This window comes from Athene noctua, chromosome 5, assembly GCF_965140245.1.
Source record: "Athene noctua chromosome 5, bAthNoc1.hap1.1, whole genome shotgun sequence".
NCBI lineage: Eukaryota > Metazoa > Chordata > Aves > Strigiformes > Strigidae > Athene > Athene noctua.
Window position 1 is genome coordinate 44,037,729 of NC_134041.1, and position 23,046 is coordinate 44,060,774.

The 23,046-nt window shown below is 39.6% G+C and overlaps 1 protein-coding gene across 1 annotated transcript in view; it reads right to left on the reverse strand.

Moving 5' to 3' along the window:
• The window catches only part of ZSWIM8 (zinc finger SWIM-type containing 8), a 63,733-nt gene that overhangs the window by 30,984 nt on the left and 9,703 nt on the right, over window positions 1-23,046 (reverse strand). The window contains exons 2-3 of the mRNA XM_074907248.1: window positions 9,131-9,284; window positions 7,893-7,987 (exon numbers count right to left, since the gene is read on the reverse strand). Coding sequence (XP_074763349.1) covers window positions 7,893-7,987; window positions 9,131-9,284 — 249 coding nt within the window. The remainder of the gene's footprint in view (window positions 1-7,892; window positions 7,988-9,130; window positions 9,285-23,046) is intronic.

Consider the following 23,046-nt stretch of genomic DNA (forward strand, 5'->3'; position numbering starts at 1 on the left):
ATCTCAGGCAGGATAACAAAGAACTTTAATGAGGCTTGGCTTCATGTAAACTCATGTACAATACATACCAGTTGTACTCATAATGCAGCTTCCTCTACACATAATGGTTATCCAGAGGCACACACATTACGAGCAGCAAAAGGCCATCAGGAGCATGAATCTTCTACCTGTCTTGAAGGGCCCTATCATCAGTTAATCATTCTCTTCAGTAATGACTATCAGCCTCAGAACCTCTCTGCTAGTCTCAAATTCAGTTTTAATGAAGCACAGAAAGCACCAAGGGTATCCAAGCCATAACCAAAATTCAGTCCAACAGTCTACCTTGAGTGAAAAAAACATGGCTTGGGTCAGATGATTGAAATAGTTTCTCTATCATCAGCACAGGGAAGTACATTATAAATCCATACTATTAAGTTTTTATTACAATATTGTGATATTATAATAATGATGGTGTTCAGGAGTAGATATGACCTACTAAATGGCATTTAAAAGAATGTGCACTATTTCTTCCTTACAATATAATCTCCATGCCAATACAAACTTGCTCTTACCTTGCTTAACCTTCCTACTTCTCCTGTTCACCAGAATTCAAATCCTCTTCCTGATGTGGGTGATTATTTTGATTAGTACACATAATGCCACCCAAATTCTTCAGCCATTTTAGCAATTGGAACAGAATCAAAACAAAAGAAGGCATTCACACAAAATTACTGCACTGCTTATTACTAGCTACAGTTCCAATTTATGTTCCACACTTGGATAATACAACCCAAACAGTTCAGCTAGTCCTTCTGTTATACTAGAAGCATCTCAGACTAATGCCAAAATGCCCTAATTTTCACAAAAGCAAATTAAGCATTTCACAAATTGGAACTGCAGCAGTTCTGTTTCACTGAGAAAAAGAAGTTTTTGAAAGGTGTTAGAAAAGAATGGGTCGCAGCTATACACTCTTATCATACTCCTACCATAAAATTTGTATTTGTATATGAAGACATTTAACTGATTAACTGCAAAGAGGGAAGAACAATTATTAAAAAAAAGACAAAGAAAATTTAAGAGCTTCAGCATGACATATCACAAGCTTTGACTCAAACTGTAGCTTGATGAACTGGTCTGACACTGACACTGCTAAGTCAAGCAGCTCTGCCCAGTTCTTTTGCACCTTGCTGTACTGAACAACTGTTTGTGAGATGGCACAGGAACCATACCAGGAAAAACTCTGGACTGAAATAATGGTTACTTTTACCAGGAAAAATACCACAGTTCAGTTCACTACACAGCTTACGAAAGTCTGAGCCTGCAGGGACTGAAAAACATGAATATCAGGGGACCATTCTGGACTTAGCCCAACACTACTGTTTAAAGAAATGGTCATCAAATTGTACTTGTTCACAGTCAAAGTGCAACTATTGTCTTCTCCTGCAGACCACAGCTCTTACCCTCCTGCTTAAATGTAAAGACAAGAATCACATCTATTGCACACCTGAGTGACCTGCCCACCTTGTGGAGACCACAAGAACATTTATCCCTCCCATCCACCCTCTGCTCCCACTACCTGATAACAGCTTATTTACTCCATGCATAACAGTACATTACCAAAATATGTCTGCACATACCAGCAGCATTCATTCTGCAACTGCTTGTAGCCCACCAGAAAAAAAACTAAGATTGATACCCTATTCTTGGCAAGCTTCACTCCCAAGAGACATTGAGAATGTGCTGCAGGCAAAAGAAATTGTTCTGCCAGTAGTCTTACCCCCCTGGCAGCCATTTTTCTTAAATGCACTGTGGGTGCAGAGCAAGCTTAGTGCTTCTGTGAAAACACTTAGGCTTTCTACACAGAAAGTGCATCTTACACTTCTTCGGAGACCAGATTTACTACTCATGCACAGAACAAATACATCAAGCAGCCAGCACCAATGCTTCAGAGGATGTGTCAGGTACATGCACTGAACAACATGCTCACTATGCACAGAGAGTACCAGGAGTGATCTACTGCACCCATCAAGAAGGTTTTATCACACAGTGAAGAAGGGGTAGCAGCACACTGTCCTCCCTTATACTCAGTTAAGACACATGGTTTGATCAAATGTAAAAGCTGGAAATAATCAACTGCTGCCTAGACTAGGTCCTACAAAATAGAGAGGGCTTCTTTTTTAGTCCTTAACCTATCCTTCTCACTGCTCTACCCTTGAAACTTCAGGAAAAGTATCCAAAAGAAATGTATGCTTCCCACCGGTTAAAATCCAGTTTTCAGAATTTTAGGATACCTACACAATGTCTTTTGCATTTAATATTTATTTTATCATTTATTGTGAAATTTCGGGTCTGTTTATTCATTTTGCTGAGGTCCTATTAGTCCTCCTGATTTCGGATGGAAATGCAGAAATCTGAAGTATCCCAAGCTACTCAGTAAGCAACTGGAATGAAAAGATTTAAGTGACCTAGGAGTTAACATCCTGCTAGGAATACTTCTTGCAATGTATGTTCCAAGCTTTCTTCATTGATATTTGGTAGTTCTGATGCACCTATAACAATGACAGCAAACACACCTCAGCACAGAATTTAAGAACTTTTTCTCTGGGTTTCCCAACACTAATAGAAATGGGAAAACAAGAGCTGAACAAAAGCTTTTAGACAGGAAGCAATGTAATTTTGGACATTTGATTGTTTTAAACCAAGATAGGAGAATCTCTAAGAAGTGGAGACTCAGAGATACTATTCAAGGAGATGCAAAGTTACAATCCAGACAGCCTGCTGCTGCCTTCCTCAATTGTTAAAAAGAAATTAAGACTATGATAGAAAAAAAGTCCCTGAAATCAGGAACTACAACACACTTATTTCACAGAATCATAGAGCAGTTTAGCTTGGAAGCGACAGTCAGAGATCATCTTGTCCAAATACCCAGCAATGAGCAGGGACATCTTCAACTAGATTAGGTTGCCCAGAGCCCTGTCAAACCTGACCTTGAACATTTCCAGGGATGGGGCATCTACAACCTCTCCGGGCATCCCATTACAGTATTTCACCACCCTCATCACAACAAATTTCTTCCTTCTCTGTAGTCTGAATCTACCCTCTTTTAATTTAAAAACCATTGCCCTACCACAACAGGCCCTGCTAAAATGTTTGTCTCCATCTTTCTTATAAACCCCCTTTAAGTACTTAAAGGCAGCAGTAAGGTCTCCCTGGAGCCTTCTCTTCCCCAAGTCAAATAACCCCAACTCTCTCAGCCTTTCTTCACAGGAGAGGTGTTCCATCCCTCTGATCATTTTTGTGGTCTCTGGATCTGCTCCAACAGGTTCATATCTTTCCTGGGCTGAGGGCTCCAAAGCTGGACACAGCACTCCAGGTGGGGTCTCACCAGAGCAGAGGGGGAGAATCTCCTTCCTTGACCTGCTGGACACACTTCTCTTGATGCAGCTCAGGATACGGCTGACTTTCTGGGCTGTGAGTGCACACTGTCAGCTCATGTCCAGCTTTTCATCCACCAGTACCTCCAAGTCCTTCTCAGCAGAGCTGCTCTCAATCCCTTCATTCTCCAGCCTGCATTGATACTGGGGGTTGCATTGACCCATGTGGAGGACCTTGCACTTGGCCTTGTTGAACTTCATGAGGCTCACACAGGCCCACTTCTCAAACTTGTCCAAGTCCCCCTGAATGGCATCCCTTCCCTCACACTTGTCAACCACACCACTCCGGTTGATGTTGTCTGCAAACTTGATAAGGGTGCACTCAGTCCCACTGCATGTCACTGATGAAGATGTTAAACAGTACTGGTCCCAGTACAGACCCCTGAGGGACACCACTTGTCAATGATTTCCATCTGGACATTGAGCCGTTGACCACTACCCTCTGGATGTGACTCTCCAACCAATTCCTCATCCACCAAACAATTCATCCATCAAATCCATCTCTCTCCTATTTAGAGAGAAGGATGTAAGTGGGGGATTGTGTCAAATGCCTCACAGAAGTCCAGATAGACGATGTGATGTAACCACTTCATCATAGAAGGCCACTAGGTTGGTCAGGCAGGACTTGCCCTTGATGAAGCCATGCTGGTTGTCTGTTACGGATGTTCTCAAATAAACAACTGACCACCAAAAATAAAAAAAAATATTATTAACACAATTAACTAGCTCTCTGTAAATTATAGGTTCAGATGTCTTCAGAGGAAGACAGCACAGATTTCCAAGGTTCAATGGCAACCCGCAACGCTTTACAAAGAGCTCTATAGGGTTTAACGGCAACCCAAAACGCTGAACAAAGCCTCACTCCCTAGGGTTTAACGACAACCCAAAATGCTTTATAACTCACCTGACGAGAGGACTCTGAACCTCTAGGACCTGCTCAGGACAGCGTCCCAACCCATGGTCCCTCAAGGAGTTTCCTTGGGCAGCGTCCTGACCCAAGGGGAAAGTCCTCGACCGCAGCATGCTGCTCCAGGGGACAAGCTCAAAATGGCTCCCAGGGGACTCCATTTATACCCAGGACGAATCTGACCTGTAGTCAATAGCGGCTCCCATTAGCCAAAAGCCCCAACTGCCACGAGGCCCTGAGAACAAAGGCAACCCTGGGCTACTACACTTCAGCAGCCAAGAAGCTCTGCTTTCACTGGGTGGATGCACCTGCCACACTGTCTCAAATCACCTGTTCTCCATGTGCCTTAGCACAGCTTTCAGGAGGATCTGTTCCATGATCTTCCCAGGCACAGAGGTAAGGCTGACAGGTCAGCAGTCCCCAGAGGCCTTCTTTCTACCCTTTTTAAAAATGGGTGCAATTTTTTCAGTCACCAGGGACCTCACCTGACTGCCACAACTTTTCAAATATCATGGAGAGTGGCTTGGCAACTGCAGCAGCCAATTCCCTCAGGACTCTGGGATGCATCCCATCAGGTCCTATAGACTTATGTATGTATGTATGGTCACAAACCTGGATCTTCCCTTATTAGTGGGAGGAATTTTGCTCCTCCAGTCCCCATCTTGCAGTCCATCCACTCAAGAGGTGTGGGAAGAGAGACTACCAGAGAAGACTGAGGCAAAAAAGTTGTTGAATACTTCAGCCTTCTCCTTGTCCACTCTTACCAGTTTGCCAGCCTTGTTCATTGCAGGAATATACTTTCTTTGACCTTCCTTTTCTGGCTGACACACCTGTAGAAGCCCTTCTTATTATGCTTTGCATCCCTTGCCAAGTTCAGCTCAAGCTGCACCCTGGCCTTCCTGACCCCATTCCTACACAACCAGGCAGTGCCCCTATACTCTCCCCACGATAACTGTTCCTGCTTCCACTATCTTTGCATTTCCTTCTTGCCCTTTAGTTTGACCAGTAGGTCTCAACTCATCCATGCTAGTCTCTTGCCTTCCTTTCCTGATTTCTTACACATGGGGGTTAAGAGCTCTTGTATGAAAAGAGTCCTTACAGATCTGCAAGCTATGTTCTGCTCCCTTGTCCCTGAGGCAGTTTCCCAGGGGGTCCTACTGACTAATTCCTTGAAGAGCTGGAAATTTTGCTTCTCTAAAATTCATGGTCCTGACTCTACTCTTCAACTGACCCATATCACTTAGGACTGTGAACTCCACCAGTGCATCATCACTGCAGCCCAGGCTGCCTTCAGTCTTGACATCACTGATTAGCTCATTTGCACTGGTGACCAACAGGTTCAGTATTGCATCCCCTGTGGTTGGGCTGTCTATTACCTGGCTTAAGAAGTTATCTTCAATTTAAGAATAGCAATAATGTCTTCAGTGCAAGGAGGTGGGTAATGACTGCTACAAGGGGAATGTGCAGGAGAAGGTCTACAAAAGCCAATTCTTTGTGTATATACAGCAGAACACAGTAAAAAAAGTGGGGGTTTGGAATGTGGTGAAGAGGTGCTGTTGTTCAGAAATTATGGATATGGATTTGCATGTGGGCAAGATGACTAAAATTACTCACGTTTAAAGAAACACAATCTTATACTGCAAAGGGAAATAGGACAAAAAGAGCACAAAGCACATTTCAAGCTTTGTCCTATTGATCACAATATCATAATGCACTGCCCAATACCCCTCCAAATCAAACCCCCTCTCAAGGGCCATTTCATATCCTACGTTTCTTTTCCCATTTGTCATTATATGAAATTCAAGTGTGCAACCACACACCTTAAAATCATTTGGAGTAGACAACTGAAATTATATCCACCCCACCTGTACTTCCCAGCTTCCGGACTGCTACTCATGGAAAAAAAAAAATTAAAATGCCTCCGTTAGAGGAGGAACCAACATCACTGTTTAAACAAAGTTACTTCCTTCCCTTCCACACACGTAATCCTTTGTCAAGAAGCCCAGTTGCTGTATGTGTACTTGAGAAGTTCCTCCCTTGTATCATTCACCACCTCCTCTTTTTCCCTACTCCTCTCCTCCTCCTCCAAGCACAGGTTTTGCACTAATATTCCCAGCCTCTGTTCAATTACATTGCTTTACACCTCCTTGCCTTTTTAATTTATTACCAAACAAGTTTTGTCCACAGTCTTAGCACTGTATATTCAATATTCTGCTCTTTCCCATTGTGAAAGTCCCAGGGATTACTGAATTTCAGCCAGTGGCATTTTAACTCATTCTGTCTCTCTTAAACATTTGCCTTCCTGAAGTTCAGCAGACACCTTAGAGGCCTCTCAGCATTTCAGTCCTGACATCAGGAGCTTATGAATACACTCAAAAGTTAGTTTAATCCTATTTAGCTCAATTTCATTATCTTCCAAAATTACTATCTAGTCTCACTGACAACTCAATATACCTTATGTATGAGGAAGTGCTTCACTTCCATTCCCAAGAATTCTTGCTATTGTTATTACAGTAGACAATAGACTAGGTAAAAGCTTTATCCTATATTCAGATAACAGTTCATCAGCCTCTTGCAATTTGCGTATCCCAATTACTATCTCCTCCTCTTTTTGTTCTCCCCAAATTTTTACAGTGTGAGTCCCTTTTATTCCCTTTTTGAGGGTCCTTTACCTAAATTTATTAATTCCACTGATCACAGAGTTAAGTATTACTGGTACTAGCAACGAAGCAGGCCCATAGAAGTCTCTATCCCTCATCACAGGAAAATACTTTCCTCCTTAATATTATACAGCTTTTTATATTATTATTTTTCTCATTACAACAAGGCTCAGTTCTCACATGCCAATTCTAATTCTGAAGCTTATACTTGCAGAAAAAAAAGATCTGCATTGGATCGACATGACCCACCTTGACATGCCAGTATCTCTATTTCATATAATGCCTCCCTGTCTTAACAGCTATCAGCAGAAAAGCCAGCTCAATATTCTTCTTTACTTCAAGGTTTTAATGAAAAATCCAGAGTCCAATTCTTTGTTTAAGATTGGTTTCTATAACCACAAAACATAAAAAGAACAAGATGAGAAAAAGTGATAAAACCCACTGTCCAGCAACAGGGTTTTCCTTCTGCCAAAATACTACATGACTAACTATACTATTAATACCGTTCTTTCGCTACAAGAATAATTAAACCTTGCAAACTTCCTCTGTGCCATACATGCACTTTAGACAAGGTATTCACATGATCAGACCACTAGAAAACCAAGCTGTCTTTATCAATGAGGAATTCAAGCATTATGAAGGCAAAGGCATTCTAGACAGTTTTTTCAAAAATGCTGAGACAGATTAAGGATCTAATTTTCAGAACCTTTCTGGCTTTTCACTCAGCTGATGGAGGCCAAAATAAACATAGTATTTAGCTCAAGGCGTTACAAAGAATACATGTGGCCAGGAGTTTAGTCTAGGATGCCAGGAAAACACATTTTGAAACATGGTCATACCTGTGCTGTCGCATTCCAGGCACGGTTTTGGGAATCTGAAATACCTAGAGACATGGAGCTGCAATGTTCTTACCTATCTGGAGAGGGTCTTTGACGGCCCTCACCCGGAACAGCTGCTCCCCTCGCTGGAACTCATCTGCACTGCCATTTGCCAAACACGAGTACAATCTGCAAGAGATACACATAGCATATCAAGATCAGCGTGTTTTTAAGAAACTTCACAGTATTATCCTCTTGCATTCTTTGTTGACATGGCTTTTGAAAAATCCTTACTATCTTCACCTTTAAGCTGAAGTCCGTCTCTTTTCTGCTATTTCTCCATTACAGTTCAACCATAAAAATCGTTAGTCTTTTCCTATCTGGGTTTGTGTATAGCCATGGGCAGTTCTAGGAATTTCAACCTAAGGCTCTGAAATACATTCATAGCCTAAAATTAAGCTTTTATATACTGTGTAATATCAATTCAAGGTCCAATGTTAGCATTCCACAGTAAAAAATCCTTGTACTAATGTGCTTTTGTGAGGTTCTTTCACACCTGTGCTCATCAGAATAATGAACACAGAGCAAGCCAACTGGCTGTACATTTCCCCACAGGTGATCTTATGGATTACATCAGCACTTCTAACATTACCTCCCCCATCTGATACAAGATCATTAGATGAACACATCTAAGAACTTTCAGGATGATTTTTTCTAAAAGAGTGTAATATCGCTACTTTGCAACAAAATTCTGAATGCACAGTTACACGGGTAGGCCTCCTATAGTTAAAAAAAGCTTCAGCAAAAATACTTCAGTAAAAGATCGAAAAACACGGAGTTTTTTACTACATACACAATATATGTGGAAACATAAGAAATACAGTCATCTGTATCCACTCTGATCACTGATGTACTCAGCAGATTCTGATTCTCCTACTTACACCAACAAAAGGCTTGCACAGCATACCGACCCAGCCCTCCCTGGCAATTTCCCAACCCAGTTAAAGCTCTGACTCAAGCAACAGATTCAAACTGGCAAGAGTACTGCATAAGACTAACATAGGGACAAAACTCTACAAACTAGCTACTGTCAAGCAAATTAAAGGGTGCATTTATTCTGCTATCATTTACACACAGAACCTGCAAGTGTACAGCTCACCCCAAAATAAAAACCCGTATCATAGCATATCCCACAGTAACCCACCCATGTATTACAAAATGCACGAGAACAGCAGAAGCAGCAAACATATGGACATCAAATGGACAGTCATTCTCCTCTAGTGAACAGAACTTTTCCTTAAGCATCAGTGAAACAGAACTAGTATTCATTACCTGATATCTTCCTCATTTTCTGGGAAACTCCAGAAGGCGATTCGAAGCTGCAGCTGCTCAGGCACTGGAGGATAAACTTTCTCCACCACCTCAAACGGAATGTGAAATGCAACCTGTTTTGCAGACAGTTCCACCAATGGGATCACCAACCCATCTAGCAAAACAAGACACAAAATGCAATTAGCCATTCAGAGAACAAAACACATAAGAGGTTAAAGAGATCAGAGCAGGGAGCTCTTCTACCTCCTCTCTTATCTCACCAAATTCAAGGACCAATTTTGACAGAAAGTAAAAGGCAGCACAGAAATTTTCTAAAGAATTGCCTGCCAACTTTGTTTGTTTTCAGATGCCTAGGGCATGGGTACACATTCCTAAAGAAAAACAATCCTTTGTCAGGAGAGCTATATTAGCCTAGCAGACATCAGTGACTCAAAGTTTGTCTCCTGACAAACTGAAGCCATTTAGCAAGGCTTAAGGTAACCAAATATTTTTCCCACATTTCTACTAGAACATGGCACCAACATCCTGTGAATGCTAGGTGATTACACAGAGAAGAAATATGACAGTGTATATGCACAAGACAGCAATGGAAAGGTTAGCCAGGAACCTTAGTATTGACTTTTTTAGTAGCATTCAGTATTCAGCTATTTACAAGATTTTAATTTAAAATAGTATTTGTTGTTTTATCCTCCTCAGCACCACATTTCATACGATATCTGTCTCTATATTTCAAGTTCTTTACAGAAGCAACTGGGAATTCATGTGTTTCTACAGTGCTGACTACACTGAGCCCAAGAGGATCTTAACCGAAGTCACCAGGAGTTTTATACAAATACATTTAACCACCACCTTTCTATCAAACTAGCTTCACTTTTTATGTTTTTAAGCACAGATGAGGATTTTATCATCATCAGGCTACGGGAGTCTTATATTTCTGCTTTGCTCTGAGCTAGATTACACACTACACAAAATGCCAGACTTGTCTTATCTGCAAGCACCTCACTGCTTGATTGAGATCACTTCCTGATCCATCACTACAGCAGCCTTGGTTCGCCTGTCTTCCAAACCCTGCTGCCAAGAGCCTAATTAATTCAGTTTCAAATATTCAATGTTATGCCTCTTCACCTCCCTAACCAGCTTCTAAAACACCACTGGAAGCCAGAATGTAAACCAATGTGGCCCTCAGCTTTCTTTCCCCACCGGCCTCCAGGCAACCAATCAAAGGAAAACTTAAGCCCTGATGTCAGTAAGGCTTTCTCACCCTCTGCCTAGAGACACCCTCCAGTCCAAACAGCTGGAAAACAGATAGGAAAGGAGAGGGCTTTGAAAGTTCATGCACACAGCAAAGCAGCCAACATCTCCCCCAGTACTGAGCAGACCTGCCAAATTGAAGGATTATATAAACATGGAAAGAAAATATTGTTTTCAAACATCCACATTTATGGTTTTTTGATTGCAGTGAAATTAGATTCATTAGGAAACATTCCCTCCTCCCAGATAGTAATTTTTTTTACCATCAGGATTGTTTCTCCATCAACCGTGACTTTTACTCTGTTATAGACGGAGCCTCTGTTTTACAGTGCTGTAATCCCATCCACAAATGCAAACAGATTGTAAAATGAACAATGGAAAAGTAGAGCATCCCTTTGATAAACAAGATTTTGGCAGAAAAGTAATCTCATTTCCACTTTTGACAATCAGAAAAGGTGTAAAGCTTTCATCAGGTCTGTAAAAAAAATTACTATTTAATTAATCACTAAGAAAAAATTACTGGTTTTAATTAGTGCAACACAGTCAGTTTAAATATTGCTGCTACTACTGTAATAGTAGATACTACAGAAGGTCCAAACTGAGGGTCCTGAACACTTCAAATTGCTCTGAGCAACAAAAGGAGAGGTATTTTTTGTGGTTTTAACTGCACTTTTTGTGAAGAGGCACTTTATCCAAGTCTTTCGTCACACAGCACTAGAAAAGACATAACACCTAAACAACCTCTACAAGGTACAAGACTCAGAAAAGACTTCAGTACCAGGTGAAACACCTGCACATTCTTCAAAGAGCTACAAGCCTGCAGCCTGGACAGTTTTCCTTTTTGCAAGGATTTGGTGCTGGTTATGAAGGTTAGATTAGAAATGCTGAAGACAGACTAATTTGACAAAAAAGCAGCAAAGGCAAATGCATTCTGCTTATTATTCTACCAGTACATCTTACTCTTCAAAATACTTTACTTACAGTTACAATGGACTAGGACTCACATGCAATCAGTTACTAGTTCTCAATGGTACTAGTAGAGTAGCACTGGTGGCAGGAGCAGTAGAATGATCATTACAACTACCCTCCAATCTCTCCATTATATAGTGTGACTGTTCTCCTTCAAGCTAAACTAAACTGGCTCAAGAAAAATACTTTGACAAGTGTTACTGAAATTACGTGTCCTGAGAAAACATTTCTTCCAAGTGGGAAGACAATACAAGCCCTCCTCATCTACTGCAGTACAAGTCAGCCAGCTTGATTTTAACAATTTTACACAGGCTGACTTTGCATTGAACTCATTAACTGATTCATCAGCTGTACTGTGTTAGTAGCAATCAGCAGAAGACAGGTGGCCAATTATCTGGCATATCATAACCCACAGTCAGACATTCACAGCACATATCTTAGATGTTTTCAGAATAAGGTGAAAGCAGTCAAACCTGGTGAGGAAAAAATAATCTAAAAAGCAGTAATGTTATCTAGAAGACCATGCATCTTTCTAAAATGCTGAATTTTCTGTAAGAAAAAAACAGATGTTGAAAAGAAATAGTAGAAAATAATTATTCAATGATACTTTAAGGGCAGCTGTATTCACAGTAGCCAATGACACACAATGTAAATACTAAAATTAAGAAGTTAAACTGCCCTATTTTCAAGGGTGTAATCCCTTATGTAGCCAAGGTGAGACACTTATCTTGAATGTGACTCCGAGCATCAGAGGGTCTTTTCCCGTTAGGCCTCCTGTAAAGTCAGCTGGACAGTCTGAGTTAGGTGCTTTTAAATTAAACTCTGAATACTCTCCTTTGAGTCCTAAACAAAAAGAGATCCATTCAAGAAATTTATCTCTAGATACACAAATCCATGGCTGGTGGATTCATACCTACTTGTATCAAAAGGGATTATCAATAAAACAGACAAAAGGTACTCTCAGGATCTATAATAAATATATTTTGAGGAAGGAAAAAAATGAAAAGTCTGCTAACAAAGAAAAGGAGAAAGCATCACAGCTTCTGCTCAGAAAGCAAACATAAGGACAGCAAGGAAGACTTCAAATTTAATATAAAAAACGATACAGTAGTGAAATCAAAGATGTAATACAGAATTGACAAATCTGCAAGATAAATCTATCCAAGCGAGAAGATCATTTTAAATTGGGGAGCAAAACTATTAAGAATCACTGCTTCCTCTCGGGAAACAGACATGATGACCCAAGCAGAACAAAGGAAACATTTCAAGTCTTGGAAGAATGAAGTCACAGGCAAAGCATAAGCAACCTCAAGCAATTCTCACTTCCAGGTTAAATGACTTGCAAAACCCAGGTCAGAAAAGGATTCTGAGAGGCCATCTAATCTATACATCCTACCTAAGAAGCAGGATTCAAGTGCATCTAAGCCATTCTCTATAAATCATGTCTCATCTATTTACTGCTACATGGAACATGCAGCTTTGATGAGGACTATCCTACCCTTTTTGCTACTGTTTCATGTGAACTACAGGTTTGATTTTTCTAGCCATTTTGTTAAAGCTAAAACTTTAGCAGAGACATCATTACTCCTGCTAGAGCAACAGCAATAAAAATAACCCTAACCCCAAAACAGCCAACACAAGCTGTGCACACAAAAATGCATTTTCACTAGTGGAAACAACTTCTGTGCCAGCAGGGCTTACTGACATTGGGATGCGTGTGTAGCTATATTGCTTAACCTTTCCTAATATAGGGCAGCCTGTAACAAGTTGCAGCCAACAATTATTCATAAAAACAGATTATGTTCAAACTCAGCTATTATTCCTTCAGTACAATAATTGAGTTTCCATGATAGACAAATAGAGAAGAAACTGCTTGAATAATCAGCAAAATAGGGGCCATGAGAATATCAGAGTTACTACATGAAACAAAGAAAAAACAACTGGGCCAAAGCACTGAATGTATTTGTTATCTGATTATGTTATTTCCATTTGACACACATGTCTAAAAAGAAACTATATATACAAATGGATAAATACAAATGCAAATGAACAAATCTCACAGCAAGCGATAAGACACAATGCAAAAGCAGGACACATTGCTTTTGCTATATATATCTTAAGAAAAATGGCATGTTAGGCTGCATTATCTTTTTAGAGATGAGCCTACAGCTTTGATTTTATAGCTATCCCTCGTCCCTGTCTCACATTTCCCCTCACCTTTCCCACTGGCTTCAGTCCAAAAAGGTAACAGAGCAGAACAAAGTAATAAAATTATAGACAGAATGAGGAGATGAAGACAGTGAAGCACTTCAAATATCAAAAGCTAAAGTGAGAAGAACAGTAAAACTAACATGAAATAAGCAGAGTGCAATCTTGACCAGTGAAGGAGGTACGTGGGGAGTGTTATAAAACCTGTTTTATGAGCCTCATTTAAGAAATGGTTAATACTACATTTCCTTCTATAAGATTTGCCATGTAGAAAGACAGATCTGTTACTGTAGAATGCACTTTAAGCATTTCTGCTTGTTCTATTTTAGTTAAGTGCCTATCAGTAAAAAGCCCCTTGACTTAAGTCAGTGATATATTTTCTCTCTGATACCCCTAAAACCAAGAAGTGCTGAAAACTCTCAAATATGGGCAAGCAGAGCAAGCATTACATTTAACCATAACACACCTAAATCAAAACTCTTAAAAAATATTTTGTTTCTGGGTTTTTTGTACATTTTCTTCTAAAACGCTGCCATTGGTTTTACTTTATTCACTTGTTCTTTTTCCCTTTCTAGAAATTTATTCTCAGAGTTATGTCTTTAAGAAGTACATGCCAGAAAAATATATTCCTTCAGGTCTCAAACTCTGCAGGAAACATCAGAAAACTTCACCTTTGTTGTGAACTCTATAATACTCTAAGATGAATGCTCTGAATGTACTCTTTAAAAAAGTTTCCCAAGGTGAACATTGCAAAATGAAACATGAGCTTTTGAATTGAAAATTTACTCTTCATTTCAAATAAATGAAATACAAGGTGTTTAGGACATTACTTACACTTTCCTACTTGTTCTTCCATTTTACCACACAATCAACATCCTATAGAAAGCAACATACGTATTTTTAAAAATAAACAAAATTCACCCCTGAACTGAGGACAAGACACATGATATGTAACAGAAGCATGTTGCAGAAGTCTGAAAATAAGGTATTTTCTCTTCCTCCAAAATCATTTATCATCCAAAGCTCTGTCTACAAGGCTCATTAACTTTATTTCTCTTTTCAAAGAGGATTTGACTAAGAGCAGCACTGATTCAGTGGGTCACAGAGACATCACCACCAGTCAGTTTTCTGTCACATTAACATTTTCCCTAGGTAGGTCCCAGCCCTAGGAAGTCATCAGAAAGGGAATATTTTCAGAAGTGTGGAACTAATATACTTGCAGCCTATGCAAGCAGTAAAGGTACATTTCTGTCCCCTTGCTGGTTTGTGGCTTTCAAGCACAGACTTGTAAGATGGGTGGCTAATACCTGTCCCATACAATTCCTCAAACTTCAGGTAACATTACTTAAAAATACAGCACATCTATAATGCACTAGTACATAATACACAGAAACGGTAGAATATAAAGAGCATCCTTGAATAGTTTTGGGATTACTATCTTGTGAGTAAAACAGACTAAGCACAATTAAATGTAAGCTTCATGATGCAGTCACAAACATGATAGCTATGCTTTCAAAGAGGTAAAGTTCTCTACCTGAGTAGAAGAGATATTGCAGCTACTCTAGTCTGTGCCTCTAAGACTTGGAACATATGAACTGCTGAACCACAACCACCAAGCTCCAGAAGGAAACTAAATACTTAACATAAAAAAAATCAACTGAAATAACTAGCTTAATTTTAAGAGAATAGTAGAAGAGATAACATACAAGCACTTGAAACAATAGAAGAAGTACTCACCTTTAAACACCCATGCCAAAGTTAGGGGAGAGAGAAAATGTGTAAGAGTTCAAACTAAATTGAACAGCATGAAAAACTTCTGTTGTAAAGGCTCACAGGTGAACTGCTAGAGTAGCTATGAAGCTATATCAGATAGTAAAAGAAAGATTAGCTTGACATGTCAAGAGCAGATTATCTAAAAAAGCACATTAGATAATAAATGAAAATCTCACTCAATATGCCCTCTTTCAGGCCTGTATTCTGATTCTTAAAATTAGGAACTCATTTCCCTTGAAAAAATCATCACTCTCTGGGTTGCAGATGATCTTTTCAAATCACACAGCTGGTCTTAGTGGTGTTCATAGTGAACACATACATACACATCACAGATTGCTTGAGCACAACTGGAACTACTCTTACAGCAGCTCAACAAACACGCCAAGTATTGAACAGGCACCAAGAATGAACTTCCTTGCCCCAATTACAATACAAGAGAAGAAACCAAACTGGCAAGCCGAGGGGTGAGGACCCCAAGACTGAACCAAGACCCTACAATGTCCAATCCCGATAGCTGAACAAATACAAGGAGCTGCCACCTGCACCCAGTTCTGGTCTAGCTTGACTACATGCAGAACAAAGCATCTGAAAAGCTGAAAACACAGTGCAATATTAAAACACTGACACCCAGCTGTCTTCAATTAGCATTCCTCTGCTTCAGATTAATAATTCCATGGCATTTTATACTGAGGAAAAAAAAAAAAAGGATGATGTTTTTTGTAAGAAACAAGCAAACCATGGTATTGCTAAAACGTAAGAGTTTATTTTCCTTTTACAGATTAAGGAAACTGATGTGAAGGTACACAATCTTAGCTCTTCAACTATTCAAGCACTGTCAGTCTTAAGAAAATAAGCAACCCCTTTACACTGGAACACCAAGTCAGAATAAAGTTTCTGCTGTTTGTTTCTCTGATACTACCTACTCCAAACCAATTCCCTGCAAAACACCTCAGCATTTACAAAGTCAGCTGCAACAACACATGAAGAACAGTAGCTTTTGGTGGAATTCATCTGTGCGACTTTTTCCACATGCTGTGACAGACTAAGAAGGTTAGGTAAGACAAGAATAGGGATCAACTGATGGAGAAAGGATGCTACAAATGCTGCTGCTGATGGATTGTTAATCAAGCTGGCTCTGTAAAGATGAATGGAGGGAGCATTCTGACTTCAGGAGATCCTTTGGTTTTGTTTTCTCTCAATGTTTTTGTATTTTTAAAACATCCACATACTTATAACAGGGTAGCAAGTGCAGCTAAACTGATTTAGAAAAACAACCAGGACAGGGCACTGTAAAGCAATCATCAAGTATTTCAGGCAAAGTTAGCCACAGGAAAAACTCTAAAATATGCTTTTCTTTACTAGGGTTATATGGCAGGATGATATACTTACTACACAAGAATTAATGTATGTATATACACACACATATATATACACACTTTTTTTTAATAATTGAAAACATAGCCCTAGAGAGAACTAAGTGATCAACAAATTAACAAAATGGTCCAGAGAACAAATCAAGATTCAGTTTGGATCACTGGTACCTTGATTTGCTCACAGAATAAAGCAAACAAAAAAGAACTATCAGGGTTACCTGACTGTATTTTTCTATCCATGTAATTCATCTGTTAAATTTGCACATACCCTTCTTACTGCCTGTAAATAGTACAGAACTCTCAGGAAGGAAAGTTATCAAAAAAATATTTTTTTCTAAATTTAGAAACAGGTCTGCTTCTCTTGTTTGCTGTTTTCTTCCTCCTCCTCCTCCACTGCTACTACCCCTGTAAGCTTACTAACAGTATTAAAACCCTAATGGGATCTGTGTTTACATGACTTTCTCATACCTCTTATTTCCTCAGCTACAGTTATACAACTCTATATGGATCCCATACCCATTTTGCAGCAGTGAGATTACACTAAGAATAATGTCACAGGGTAGCAAATGCAGAGATACAATAAAACCACATGGAAAGTGAAAGGAAGAATCGGCAGGAGGCCCCCATCAGCCCTAAGCCACAGAATGACATTTTTATGTACAAAACAGTTGAGAAGACAAATAAGCAACAGAACTTTTTCATTAGCATTTACTGGATAAGACTGATGAGATTCATAGCCAAAACCCATTAAAAATACAAATCCCAGATGGGCAGATTATGGTCCAGAATTGGAAACCTCACGCTTAACTGACAAACTGCAGCAACTATTACTACACAAATTCTGTTACAACCATCACAATTACATTTTAATGGCTTTTTGGTTTTTTAATCTGATGAAAAAAGGTTTGTTTTATCAGAGCAGGGTGTACAATTCACCCCTAAAGTCTCTGCCACCTACAGCAAAAGTGCAGTCAAATTTCAGCTCAATTTCTGAAAATTGCTTAACACTGCATCACAAACAGCTCATACATGTAAGTCAAAATATTTAATGGTTCGAACTATCTTTCTGTTGCTGTATTTACATTTCCCTTCAAAATCTGGCTGACTGCATAAACATATGACATCATGACTTCTGCCTCCAAGATTAAGACATTTTAGGAAGCAAGAATTAGTTTCTTCTATAAGGCAGTCCTTAAAATACATCAAAATATAAAAAAAAAAACCCACCCTCATTTTTTATTTGCACGCAAGCCCTGTAGATTTGCAGAATACAATACTAAATCACACCGGATTCAGAGTGGATGAGTAGGGGTTTTTTTCAAGTGTCAGTAATTTTAAACCTGTTAAAGCTTGCAGTTCCTCTTCTGGTCATCTGAACTATTAAGAAAAACATTTCTGACAAACCTATTTCACAATTGTTTTCTACACTCACTCTCTGCATGTATTCAGAGCTAAAAAAAACCCCAACCAAAAACCACCTGACCTAACTTTGCTCACTGGTGGAAAAATGGCATCACCACCATGCTAACATCAAGCATAGAGACTGCATCCCAAACTAATTTTTGTTAAAGACTGAGCACCTAATAGGGGAACGATCACACATACTCAGCTCAACTCCTGCTGTTTCAATATTAGACTGAGTTAAAAAAAAAAAAAATTATCTTTATTTACATCTTTTAAATCATAAGTGTTTGACCATTACGCTGACTCCTGATGACACTTCCACAAGATTTTGTGAGGCATAAAAAAGCACAACAAAAAGAGAGCTGGTAAGGCTTTATAATCCTAAGCAATAACTGATCACAGAACTAAAACTTACAAGATGCATGATGTGTGTATAAGGTCCAAGAATCCTAACCCACTAAGAGTTTAAATCAGTAAGAATATGCCAAAAATCCCACAGCCATGTCTCAACCTTCCCTACAGTAAAATTCTTCATTTCTTCCTGTTAGCAAAAACCTTCTACCAGTAGCAAAACCTTCTACTGATGTATAAAGTGGTCATGATCTCACTGCAGAAAGGCTTCCTTTGAGATGCTCAAGTTCCCAGTGCTCCTCCTTTTAAAGCTAAAACAATGTTGAAACAAGCAAGGAGATACAGATAAATAGTAGGGTTTCTTATGTTACCCTGCATAGCTCACACTAATACATGCAGCATTTACTTTCTCTGAATTTCTAGAAATTTGTGGGGAAATGGTTCCTTTTTCTTCCTACACTCTCTCCAAATGAGACTTCTCCGCCAAGAATCAGACATCCCAGCCCTGTACCACACTGGATGAGAACCCGAGACACAAGGGAAGCGAGTTCAGCATACTCTGAGTGCCAGGCAGCTACTCAGATCACCTTGTCAGACCATCCAAATACAACTTTGTTTGGAAACTTCCATAAAATTATTCAGAAACATTCTTCCATTCCACAAAATATCTCTGTCTGCTATAATCCAACTGCAACAACAGCCAGCAGGGATACTGTTTCTCTTGTCACAATTTAATCAACAGGAAGAAATTACAATTCAACCAAATAATGTAGTACTGGCCTTACCAGGGGAAATCTAGGGTGCTTAGTTCTGCTGAGCAGACCTATGCCAGAAGAAAAAGGTCAATGTTTTCTGACGAAGGGCTTTTAAAAAAAGTAACATAAGAAACAGCTCCTCACAGCAAGAGGCTCCAATTTATGTTGAAGATGGAAGCAAACTTCTCAATACACCAGTTTCCTGTGTCAGCAAGAACACTTTTGGAGGCAAAACATCTAAAGAAATCCTCTCTTCAGAGCAGCATGAGATGTTAATAAGAAAAATAACCACCCCTGTTGTGTTATTCCTCCTTTCACAACTGGTAAACATGACTAAAGAGTTTCAATATGCCCAAGTAAACTTTAATTGCCAAGCAGATAACCTGCTGTGTAATCATCCCTCAAAGGTCCTGTTGCAATTAGTAGACAGAAGAGCTGCATATCTGAAAACTTTTTCTGCACCCCAAAGGTCAGCTGGCTAAATAACAGATTTCCCTTCTTTCCTTACAAACTTGTCTTCCTTATGTCCTTAAAACATCACATCTAAAACACTATATTATAAACCAGATATCTAGAAAAAAAAACACACTTGAATCAAGTCTTCAGAACAAGGCAAAAGTGGAAAGCTAGAAGTTATATTTGGCAACCAAAAACATGTTTGATGGGGGAGAGGAAGGAAATAAAGATTAAACCAAAATCCACTATTTGGTTTCATGACTCCAGGAGAGAAACACCAGCACATTCCTCCATCACTAAACTCAAATTCCTAAGATCCTAGTCACCTAAGTTCTGCCTCACGATTCACACAAGATTTTGTTGCAAAGGCATAAAATACTCCTACAGAAAACGTCTGCTCTAGGCAAATGTCAGAACCTCTCCAAACACAAGTAAAATCCAGATCAGAAAGGTGCATTTTCCATTTAACTCTATTGCCTCTCCTATGCAATAACTGTGATGATGAAACTGGAGTATCTTATGTTGATGCCTTATGCCAGATGAGATCTATTTGCCTCTTCATAAGCTCTGCATCTCAAGAGCAGAATGTCGGTAAGCTCTTTTCTCAACTCTCACCCACTCTAACATGCCTGAGATCCCAGAACTGTAATACCAGCATTAGGCAGGCAATGCAGCATTCACAACTTGACAACCTCCTCTGGAAATTCAGACAAGAAAATTCTTAATCCAAACACCCTTCCATTTCCTTCCCTAAAAAAAGAATTCACTTCAAAAAAAGAGCAACCTGGGCAAGCAACCGACAGCTGTTAGAAATCCTAAAATGAACAGCAGATTTTTGTAAAGCAAGACAGACAGTGCTACAAAACACTGTATTCATGCCAGTGCTGGCCAAGGTTTCATGACAAATTGGGCAGCTTGGATTCAGAATAACTCTACAGCTGATGAAGCAGATCAGCTTCAGGCAAGTCATTTCCCCTGCACTGTTACTCCCTCGCTCTCTCAGCCCATGCAAAAAGCATACTGCATAACTAGGATTGTGCATTCAGAGCAGACATCAAACGGCACCCATTTCCTGAAAGCAGGGCTCAGTACTACCAGTTCTTCCCACTTCTGCCCCATGCAAGGTATTTTAAAAGCTCAGATTTCAAAATTATCTCCAGTGATCTATGACCAAAAAAATACCTATGAAGACCAACAGGGACCAGATATTTTCTCTGCATGTAGACGATGGAACATAAACACAAATCGAAAAGTCAGACTGCATCACAGCTGAGGATCAATCTCTACCAAGAAGTATTAATGTTTTCAGATGCTGAAAGAAGCTATACAAAACACCATGCAACCTCCACTATTCAGTGTGCTGCTCTCCTCCATTAGTATCAATCCTTAAGTATTACATGCAAAATTAATCTCTAACCAGCTTTTTTCCTGGGTCTAAATCCCAGAGCAGTATCATTTGGCCTCCAAACAAATGCACTGGCAAACACTGAAGAGCTGCATTACTGAGCATACCAGAATGACATCAGTCCAATTTTGTTGAGCTTGATAGGAGAGTTATTGTCTGAAAAGAATAGATCAAGGATCAGGCATTCTCACCTCTAGGAGGAAAAAAAAAATAAAATCCAACATCTGTCAGGAACTAAAACAAGATACCCCCTCTTAACATCACCAATGGAAAATGATTGGACGTTTATAAATCTGCTTCATAGACAAGAGTCAAGTTAGATATCTAAATGCTTTTGAAAAAATTTTACCTGACTCCCCTTTTATCTCCTTTGGTTTCATAAAAATCTCCCCAAATCTAACCCCAGGTCTATGACTGTATGGGAGGTTACAGAGCCCACTCAGGGATGTCCTTCAATTCTAGGTTGTCCCACCGCAGTTCAAAGGTGCAGCACAGCAGTCCCTGTCCAGCCTGAACTGTCACTGTGGGACACAGGCTTCCAAAGTCCCTAGCCCGCCTCAAGCTTTGATCATTTCTTAGTATCCTACAGCTGGAGAAAGTTCCTCCTCTAACAAGAAATAAATTCTCTTCCATTTCCCCCACATCACCTATAAGGAGAACAGAAGGGGGAAACAAAACTGGGTACCAAGGAATATATATGAAGCAAGCAGGCAGCTACAGCATGTTTAAGGAGGAGGAATTAATTACAAGCATACCTATAATTTTCAGTGCACAAAAATAATAACAAAAGCAGCACTGGAAAACTGTGGAGACACTGATTAACTACAGTCCATTGCATGAATTTGCTTAGACAAATGCACAGTATCTCCCAAGATTTCTCCAACATCACAAGACTGAAGCAAGTCAACCATCTTCTGAAAATGTCCATGGAAGTCTTGAAACACTTGCTAGTCATAACTAGCCAGGGAAAACTAACTCCCTGTCCTTGAGAGGGATAAGTAGCTTAACTGACCCCATGCCCTACTGCTTTAAATCCAATCCATTAGCCAATGAAAACTTCCAAAGGCATTCCAGGTCAAACTAACTTCTCTGTCAGATCACCTTCTCTTCAAGCCATGCATGAAAGTTACATGCAGGCATAAGTTACAAATATTTTCACCTGGAGCCCTGGTAACAAATATGCAGCTGCATTTTTCTCCCATCTCAGCATTTACTGACCTAAATATGAGGTAGGAAATGGAATTACATGCAATATGCAGCAGGAACTGTAAACAGCTCAAGAGACTTACTAAATGATGCCCTATAGAATTCACAAAGGTATTAGATTCTCAGAAAAAGTAGTCATCTCATTCATACACCTCTTAATTACACACTAACCCACCAGCAGGACTACCATGAAGCTTAAATGTCAAATCCTTACCAATAATTTTTACTTCAGCAATCAGCGTTTACCAGATGCATGGAACCTGGCAATTCAAGCTATTCCATTACCCTCAACATGGATTAACAAAGATGAGACAGACACAAATTTACCAGGTAAGAATTCCAGTATATGGATATTAAAAAGAAAAATATTAGAGGCTTAGTCTTGAGAATCACAATTTGTCATACACAAAGTCAGGCACACGTGAGCACATATTGAGAACAGTAAACCTGAAGTCCTACAAAGACCAAAGCCAAGACATGGACAGGTTCCATAAGGACATACAATACTCAATATTCACAGGTTCAGCAAACTTTTCTGTACTTCAAGGAAGAATCTTGTTCTGTCACATACACTGGAAGATGCCAGTAAGAATGGCTTTTCTGCATGCAGGCATTGTTTTAATGAATATATCTAAAGAAGAGGCCAGATTACCATCTGGACTACATTCACTTCAAGGCTGCCTCACTTTTTCTTTAGTTCTGGCTGGGGAGACATGCTCAAAGCAGCATCTTCAGAGATCTCAAGCTTAATGAACAGAAAATATG